Here is a 9,855-nt window from a genome sequence, read left to right as displayed (position 1 = left end):
TCACGTAATTCCCTTCTTCTTCTAATAAGGTTATTATTACATCCCCGAATACAATTGTTGCCAAAAATCAAAACACCCAGGTTTACCATTTTGAATTTTGGTGTCACAATCCGTGGAAGATGGCGTTCACGGCGCTTATTTTTCTCTTTTCTTGTGCGCTTCGCTATTTCGCTTAAAAATTTGTGTCGAACCAGTTCACATGAATGGTCTCGTATTTTCACCACCAAAAACGTTCCGTAATACCGTCAGCTACTCATTTTTCACATTTTCGCTCAATTTGCTTTACGGAATAGACCCCCAGGATTGGGTAAGTATGGTACGTCATGAAATATACGTGGTTTTCTACGCATATATTACAACCATAGAGCTTATAGACATGGAGAGGCCATTTGCTATAGTATCCGTATAAAGTTAGATGTTACGAGGAGGTTAGACAGAGAAAGGGACCTTCTCACTCTTAAGTGTTACCGGAAGTGAGCTGCGCGCGCATTACTAGGCTTTTGATACACGAGATTTAAACACTAGAGTGAATGGTAAAATTTGTAAAGAAATTTGTTTTTTCTTTTTTCCTTTTCAATTGGAAATCTATTCATTTTGAATCAATATTAACTTGGTGTATTTTTTCGGATCTTCCTTTTTTTCGCAGTCATAATTAACTAACTTTTATACAACATATTCTTACACTACATTATATTACATTAACTCTTTGTTACTTACAAATGAAAAGATGCACTATGAAATTTATTCTGAATGGTATTGCAGTTGATACGTTTCATAACCGTTTTGAGGTTATGTATCTGTACGGTACCTTTCGTCACAAAAAAATGCTACATTATATGCTACCCTTGTGCGGTAAGAACTTCCGGTAACACTTGGAGTCAGAAAGGGACCTCTCTGTCTAACCTCCTCAACCGACCTCCACTCCTATTATGGCCTCTCCATAGGTTTGTTCGTTTTGCCTACACTTCCTACACTTTTACGAAAAGTGTACACTTTGGCGTTCGTTTTGACGGAAGTGACGCAGACATCGCTGTTCGCTTTGCGAAGGCATCTACCCCGAGTGTATACTTTCTCTACACTTTCTACCCTCGCTCCCGAGCGAGGGCAAGAAGCGTAGCCCGCAAATTTGGCGGCAAATTTCAAAATTGAAGAGACCAACAAACAGAAAAATAGAAAATTTATGCTAACGTCTCAACGTAATATAAACAGAAGTAATTATTAATGCATCTTCTTCATGTATAGAACGATTTAGCATTTTAGTTTTGTACATAATGTTTGAAACAATTTACAATAATTATGTATTACTACGAAACCGCGTTTGGAATGAACTAAACTATAATTTTTCATTGTTGGAGTTAAATTGTTTTTCATTTTACTGCAATAATATTCTGACCCTTGTTGATCCTCAATATCTGAAATTCGTGAAAGGAATTTTCATCTTCTACAATTACAAGGTAATAGAACGAATTGTAGGATCTGAAGAAAACGAAGACGGCTCAAGAAGGAAAGCTAGAAGAAGCATTACATTTTCGTATTCATCATCATGCGATACGGATCATCGCACCGCATCATTCGATACGGATAACCTCAAAATCGCGTACCTCTTTACTAAATCGTTCATCTTGGACTTTCGTGAGGTTTCTGGCGTTCGGGACATCGACAAAAGTGTATCTACCCTTGTGCACTTTTCAAGAAAAGTGTAGTACCCTCGTTACTCTCGAGGGTAGAAAGTGCAGTCAACGCGAACAAACCTCATGTCTATAAGCTCTATGATTACAACATATAATACGTCCCTAGTTTTCTACGCGAGCGCAAAGTACATTACGCCCTCCTATTTTTAAATAAAAAATAACAAATCCAATTAGAAATTTGATAATAAACAGGGTTTAGTCGAAAGAATTTGAACACAAACGCCAAATTAATTATTTCTTGACAATTTTTACGTGTTTATATGTGCGCTAAAAGACGTTTACCTCGCGAGTCCATATATCATGAATCTGTGGAATCCGGCATATTAAAATCGTAAAATCCTAAACAAGTTTTAATAGAAGCGCCAAATTAATTCATTTTTCCTTAAAATATCTCCGTGTTTACATATGTGCTAAAAGACGTTTATAACCTAGCAGATGCCGTATATCTTCCATCTGCGGCATTCTTCATAATGGAAACGTAATTTATTGCTTTTCTACGATTTTCTCCGATAAACTACTTTGTTACGTGCTACACGTCAAAAACCTCGAAGAATTGGGAATTACCCAACCCTGATCGAGACACTAATAATAAATGATATAATAAAGATAAACTCAGAATTGAATCTGCGTATTTATTAATGCTATGGAGACATGCGATTTACTGTATCCGGACCTGATAAATCCCGGATTTAGGAGTACAGGTAGCCCTCCTACAACACGGCATCCTATAACACGGTTTCGCTCTAACACAGGGGGTCGACACTGCCATGTATTGGGGTGTAACGCTTTATGAACTACCGCCATCTGCGGTTGGAGTAAAACTTCGCGAACTAAAATATTTGGCGGGCTATTCAAATTCATTTATTAAACGAAGGGATATTTTTGGGATATAAAAAGTACTTGCAATGATCAAGACAGACGTTGCTTAAACTGACACACAAATGTAAGAAAACGGTATATTAAACATAAAAGAAGTAACAAAAGTGTCAGTAGCGCAACGCCTGTTTTAAATCATTGTAAGAACTGAAATAATGACATTAAACATTAGTTAAAAGGTCAAATATTTAATAAGATAAAAATATTAATTATTATGAATGTATAAATATTTTCCGTCATATAAATTGTGTTAATATAAAATATTTTGTTATAATTAGTTTCATAGATTCTATAGATCTATCAGTCAGGAATGTTTCTTTTATAGTAAGAAACCACAAACTGTTCTTGATTCACACTTTCACTCACACTTCCATTCACAAACTCACGTTCGCGATTTAATACACAACGTAATCGAAACTGATCGAAACCTGTAAAAATATTCCCACTAATCACCACTAATCGAGATTATGTTCGCGTCAGTTCACTCCTCCCGACACTTTTCATGCGCATCTACGCTGCGCCGCTTCATCTCCTGGAGTCTCTTGCTATTGGTTAGAAAATTTTTTCTCTGTTCTTCTCTTTCTATTAGACTGAAAAATCACGACACCGCAGTCTTTGCTTGGAGTAGGTGAACTAACTTCAGCGTTACATCTCTCCCATAAGGAGTGTCGACCCCCTGCTCTAATACGCTAGGATAAATAGCGGGAACCCTCGTATAGCCCTGTACCCTATACACTGTTTCGCTCTAACACAATAAGAAAATTGCGAAAACCTTTGTACAACACTGTACTCCTACAACACTGAATAACATGATTTTTGTTTAACATATTTAAAAACTAAATTACCTTAAAATAATGGCGGGAAGGAATAATAAATTATAGTGCCTTTACATGAAAATAATATTTCTTGTTTTTTTCTTTCGTTTTGTGTTATACATACATTTATATTTTTAATAAAAATTAAGTTGCTTATATGGAATTAAAAAAAAAAGTTTGTTTTTGATAGGTTTTCGGACCGTAATCCCCCCTTTTTGCTCTGGCTCTGAGTCTCATATAACACGGTTTCACCCAACGCGGAATTTTCTAGGAACCTATCTATCGTGTTATAGAAGGATTACCTGTACATACAATGGATATGCAGTCAATGTTAAGGTGATATAAAAAAGTTGTCCTATATAAATATCTGACAGATCAAATCATTGGGGAAAGTATTCTCCGAATTGGGTGTACTGATTCGTTTCAAATTTTACCACGTGAACATGGAGGCCCGAAAGTACGTCCTGAAACTCAGGAAATTTCATTTTTCATAAACAAATTTATTTATTTATCATGGACTAGAACCAATATAGCGCGGTTTGTGCACGTTTTGATGTTTTACGCTTCTTGAAGGCTTAGAATCGAAAATGAAAAGTTTCAGAACATTGCTTGGACAATTTAGAATACCGTAGAAATGGAATATTACAGAGTCACAAGGGAAAATATGGAAAATACTTCCACCAACGATTGCAAGAGAACGCTGGTTTGTCACGTGGCTAACACGTGTTTCTAGAGCAAAAATTTGGTTGCAGCTAAGCATCACAGATGGCGACTTTGTTCTGTTGGAATATAAACAGTCATGAATTCACGGGGTTTCGACAGTTTCATGCCAATCTCTTTATCATTACTTTACCGAAATGACATATGGAACGCTTCAATTCGTATAATTCTCAACGCAGACTGTAAAAGACCAACATAAATATAAATGTCGGTAACGTAAAGCGCCAGCTTATATTACCACGTGAGTATTCAAAACGGCATTACTACCAAGAAAGGTATAGATGAACTTTAATTTATCGCTGTCGATTAAATTTCTGAACACCTTTCATATCATCTTAAGGTGTTTATATCGACGAATTGTCGAATTATATTAGGTGTTGTACTAAATGTCATACTTCACATGTTGTTTGTGTACATTAATTATAATTCTGTACAATAATTGTAATATTATATGCTCACGAATCATGTGTCAAAGTTTCAGACAGTTCGGCCCAATTTCCTTAAAAAAAAATGTCTATTCCAATCGAGTGATTTGTTGCGATTGCCCTTCTCTTCAAAATACACTCACAACATAGTCGTAGAATATTCCTCTGATGGTAATATTCCGACGTGTAACATTTCAAATGATAATATCCCGGATGGTAAATATATGAATATCACGTTATTACCTAATGGATATTATTTTTTATCCCGACTGGTAGATGGCAGTCGTACGAGTTTCTGTAAAGTACCCTTTTCTAAAAAATACAGTCACAAAATAGTCATAGAATATGCCCCTGATGGTAATATTCCGACGTGTAACTTTTCAAATGATAATATCCCGGATGGTAAATATATGAATATCACGGGATTACTTAATGGATATTATTTCGTATCCCGACTGGTAGATGGAAGTCGTACGAGTTTCTATAAAGTCAAAAATGTCAACTAAAGCTCCTATGTCGGCTGCTTTTACAACTGTACTACATTGTCCATGCGAGAGGTATGTATGCACAATGTAATTGGCTGCAATGTGTTGACTGAATTGAAGTATATATACAACTTCTACTATTTACCGGCATTTAATTTTAGGTTATGTAGCAGCGCGCTAAAATAGAAAGTGTCGACACTGTATGAGAAGACATGAACAAATTACTAACGTCACCAATTAAGCAAATAAGTAAGAAGATCTCTGCTGGTGAGATACAACCCTCGGAGGTTTGCAAAGCTTCCGTTAAATTGACCCAGGTTATAAAACCTTTGAATGCATATATTAACGTGACCACAAATGAAGCGGAGAGGCAGGCTGAAGAATCCGATGAAAGGCAACGAAAGAAGAAAATGCTGGGACCGCTGGATGGTATTCCGATAGCTGTAAAAGATAATTTCTGTGTAGAAGGACATCCTACTACGTGCGCTTCTTTGATGCTGTCAAATTTTGTACCTTCGTACGATGCTACTGTATATAGCAGACTTAGAAGCGCAGGAGCTGTATTAGTCGGGAAAACTAATCTCGATCAATTTGCAATGGGCTCTGGTACTGTAGATTCGTATTATGGTCCAACGAAGAACTTGTGGGGATCGGATGTAGCATCTAATTATGTGTACGTGACTAAGGACTCTTCATATGAAATGGGAAAAACTGATAATGAAAGCAACTGGCACATTGCAGGTAAGTTTGTAATTTAACGCTAGAACTATCAAGCTGCTCAGGTGATTAGTTTGAAAATTTTTGTTTAGTATTATTTCTTCTCAATTGATTCCACTATTTTTTCTATAATATACAATTAAATCAATTTTGTAAGATCTATCTCTTTTTGATCACGGTTTATTCCATGATACATACATACTATTACTATTTCTACCGTGACGGGTGATCTGACCAATTAAATAATCCACTCGAATGTCTTAATTTGGAAACAAAAATGATTTCCCAATATCATTTTATTCCATATGTAAATGTGACATGCAAAGCAATTTCAGGTATTTTCATTTCATTTGTATTGTTTGAATATTGTCAGATAATACAAATCATATTCATTGCACAAATTTCATTAGTTTAATTAAATTCTTTTTATATATTCTATGTAATAAGTTTAATTGGCAATAATACAAATGTTAAAGTTAAATTAAAGGAAATTTTTTTCCTAATTATAACTTAAAAACCATATTCCTTTACTATTGTTCTTACCAAATTGACTATTACACTCAATGGACAAAAATAGAACTAATATTTAAAAACCAGTTATTTAACTGGTCGGGTAGACATAGGTATACGGGGTGCGACAAAAATTCACAGTTTTATAAATACTTTTAAATAGAGCACATCTGTCTCATAAATTAATGAATCAACATCACTAATCAGTTAACAATATTTATTAAGCTAGCAATAATAATATTCAAAATACGAAATTTATAACAAACGCTCAAAATTGATTTCTTTGACCTGGATACATTTTTGTGCAGCTTTCGAAAATCGCGGAAACTTGTCGCACCCTGTATACATTAAGCAAAAAAATTACTTTTTAGGAGAAAAGAAATTTTTGGGCTGAATAGATCTTTATCTGCTATCAACAAAATAAAATCGGATGAAATTAACGAAAATTACAAACAATACCCAATTTTAATTATTTCAGCTTCACCAGGTCTGTTCAGGACTCATTGTCATTACATTTTCTACGTGTAAATGTATTAGAATGGAAAGATGATTTACTTTAAATAGTAAAAGATTTTGAAAGAATTAATGATATTTTTGTAATAATTTAGAATTTAATAGAATTACCCAATATTATATTTAATAATTATATTTAATAGTATTCTGATTATTTTTCGCGAACCTCTAACAGTTATCGGTGAACTCGTTCTTGCATTAACTTCGTACATGAAATTCTGTTCATTTCCCACCAAACACGGATACATAACAATAATATAAACGTTACATAACGTTTGTAACGTGTAATATAACATTTAATATATAAGTAAGATTTGTATTACCATTTCGTACACAGCTATGTAACATTGCTATAAAACGAGTAATGTAACATATACATAACATATTGGTAACATGTTATATGTCATGTTAATATTATATGACTGCGAACCTAACAAGTTTGTAACAATGTTACCAAACGATAATAATTTGTCATTACATGATATTAATGTATGTTTTGTATAACATTCGTTATATATCATGTTAATCCAATGTTATGTAATTGCAACATAGTATGCTTGGTGGGTTGGTTTTCCACTTGATATTATAACTTGCCACCATTTGGGTCGCAACACTAATGATTCGTACAACATCAATTTTACTGGAGCCAAGAAATTTCTTGAGCAAGAAACATTTTAGCTGCCCCAGGTAATTAGCTTCGCCCAGAAAATTTTCGTTTATTGCATAAATTGTCGACAATTTTAATGCAAAGATGAGCGGGGAGATATTTCACGCCATTATTTGTAAGGGAGACGGGACCACTGGCGCCCCCTACGCCCTTTACACCCCTGCAAAAATTGGAACTGCTTTCAAAGGGGCGAAATCGTGATCGGTAAAACAGGGTATACGTGGGTGCTGCGTCGTAATCTCAACCATCCACACATAACACCTTTATTTGGTATTCATAGCCTTCTTTCCCAATTTACATGGATCCCGATACTGAATACGAAAAGGCGATAACTTCATTCTATCGGTACTGTACTGTATTCGAAATCTATAGGCATGATCTTTTTCACCGACAGGGAACATTTCACCCCTTTGAAAGCAGTTTCACGGCGCTAGGAAGCCCCTTTCGATAATGGCGTGAAACATCTCCCCGCTCAACTCTGTTTAGTGTTAATAATTACAAGTCTCGCGGTTTTCTTATCATTCAACGATGCTGGTAATGAGCAATTTATCTGTACGACAATGTTATTACAGGTGGAAGTAGCGGAGGATCTGCTGTAGCCGTGGCCACGGGGTCCTGCTTCGCAGCTCTAGGATCGGATTCGGGAGGTTCAACACGAAATCCAGCATCCTACTGTGGCCTTGTTGGACTGAAACCATCCTATGGTTTGGTATCCCGTCACGGTCTTATTCCTTTGGTAAATTCTATGGATGTGCCAGGTATTCTGGCTCGGACAGTGGACGATGTCGTTCTAGTCCTCAATGCCGTTGCCGGTCCAGATCACTTGGACTCGACGACTTTGCAGAGACCTTATATTCCATTTGAGCTACCCAACAGTCCAGAAATGACGGACCTAAAAATTGGAATACCAAAGGAGTATCGCGCTCCGGTACTCAGCGAAGAAGTGGACCTTTGCTGGCGGAAAGTGGCGCAGATGTTGGAGGAAGCTGGTGCAACCATTGTTCAAGTGTCCCTGCCTCATACCGACCTCTCCATAGTCTGTTATTCGGTTCTAAATCAATGCGAAGTGGCCAGCAATATGGCACGCTACGATGGTATAGAGTTTGGACTAAGGGCCGAGGAAGACAGTTCTACCGAGGAACTTTATGCCAAGACGAGAAGCTTAGGCTTCAATGAAGTGGTTAGAAGCAGAATATTAACAGGCAACTATTATCTCCTGTCAGAGAACTACGAAGATTATTTCGTCAAAGCAATGAGAGTGCGCAGGCTTATAGCCCAGGACTTTGACAAAACGTGGCAAGCCAATGTGGATATTCTGCTCACGCCTACAACCTTATCCGATGCCCCTACGATTCAGGAATTTACAACGACTGATAACCAGACTCAGTGTTCCGTTCAAGACTTTTGCACACAGCCGGCCAATATGGCTGGTCATCCAGCTGTAAATGTTCCTATAACTATTTCTAATAAAGGGTTGCCAATATCTCTGCAACTCATGGCACCCTTTCTTCAAGAACAGCGACTTCTCATGGTGGCTAAGTGGATCGAACAAAATGTACAGTTTCCACGCCTCGTGTTGAAAGATGAATCCTTATTAAATCAGGTCAAATGATACGACTAGTTTTGTCACATTGTTAATCATTTAGATAGACAATTTTATTGAAAATATACAAGTTCTGTACGTTGGTTTTTGACGTAGAACTGTGTCCATTCCGGCCGTTTGTAGCTAGGTATGGGGTGTACATTAAGAAATTGAATGTTACGAAAATATGAGATATAGCCGTCATACTTCTACCGATCCTACTTCTCGCATTATCTGTCTATACTTGCAATGTATGACCATAAAACCTACAGTGTCACGGTTTCGATCCCCTATAAATGGTAGCGTACATAACAATATTTCTTTTTCTGGCACCATCAGGACGTAGTTCTACGTGAATATACGCAGTATAGTGTTTAATAATGTGGTGCTTTTGTCGATTTTATTGTATCGATAGCATGAGCTCCATACAATTTTCCATAATTCAAAGTACGTGGAGTTGATGGACCCCTACCTTTAAAAACCTGTAATTTCTTTATCTTAATATTTTGCCCTCCTTACAGGCTAATTATGTGTTACATTCGCAAATGTAGTAGTTCGGTTTTCAAAAAAGATAATTGAATTTTTTTCCTTCCTAGTTAAAAGGGCATTGAAATTATGTCGTTGCACTTTTTTCTATGAAAATGACCACTTATCGAAAATCGCTCCCATATAAACACACGTCAACATTTTATCTTTAAAACGAGCACTCGTTGAGCTCGAGCGGTTGAGAAATACGCTCAAAATCGTTGTTCCCGTGGAGCACCTTTTTCAGTATTTTCGAATTTCTCGCGAGGAATTTGGGCATTCCTTAGCAACCCTTGCCTAGAGTCGGCAGACTCTAGGCGGAGCATCCA

At 36.5% G+C, this 9,855-nt stretch overlaps 1 protein-coding gene across 2 annotated transcripts; it reads left to right on the top strand.

The window, feature by feature from the left end:
* Positions 1–4,250: 4,250 nt before the first annotated feature.
* On the top strand, positions 4,251–9,512 carry LOC105703799 (glutamyl-tRNA(Gln) amidotransferase subunit A, mitochondrial). 2 transcript variants are annotated; one of them, XM_012432477.1, is made up of 6 exons: positions 4,251–4,343; positions 4,578–4,698; positions 4,804–5,084; positions 5,174–5,441; positions 5,628–5,753; positions 7,992–9,512. In XM_012432477.1, the coding sequence occupies exons 4-6, from the start codon at positions 5,225–5,227 to the stop codon at positions 9,029–9,031; spliced, it is 1,383 nt and encodes a 460-aa protein (XP_012287900.1). In that variant the 5' UTR covers positions 4,251–4,343; positions 4,578–4,698; positions 4,804–5,084; positions 5,174–5,224; the 3' UTR covers positions 9,032–9,512. The 2 variants fall into 2 exon arrangements, with proteins under 2 accessions (XP_012287900.1, XP_012287899.1); XM_012432476.1 differs by having other exon boundaries at positions 5,174–5,753.
* Positions 9,513–9,855: the final 343 nt, after the last annotated feature.

This window comes from Orussus abietinus, unplaced genomic scaffold, assembly GCF_000612105.2.
Source record: "Orussus abietinus isolate OABI.00-Male unplaced genomic scaffold, Oabi_2.0 scaffold514, whole genome shotgun sequence".
NCBI classification, from domain to species: domain Eukaryota; kingdom Metazoa; phylum Arthropoda; class Insecta; order Hymenoptera; family Orussidae; genus Orussus; species Orussus abietinus.
Note: the sequence above shows the minus strand (reverse complement) of the source record. Positions and strands in the feature narration are given on the sequence as shown.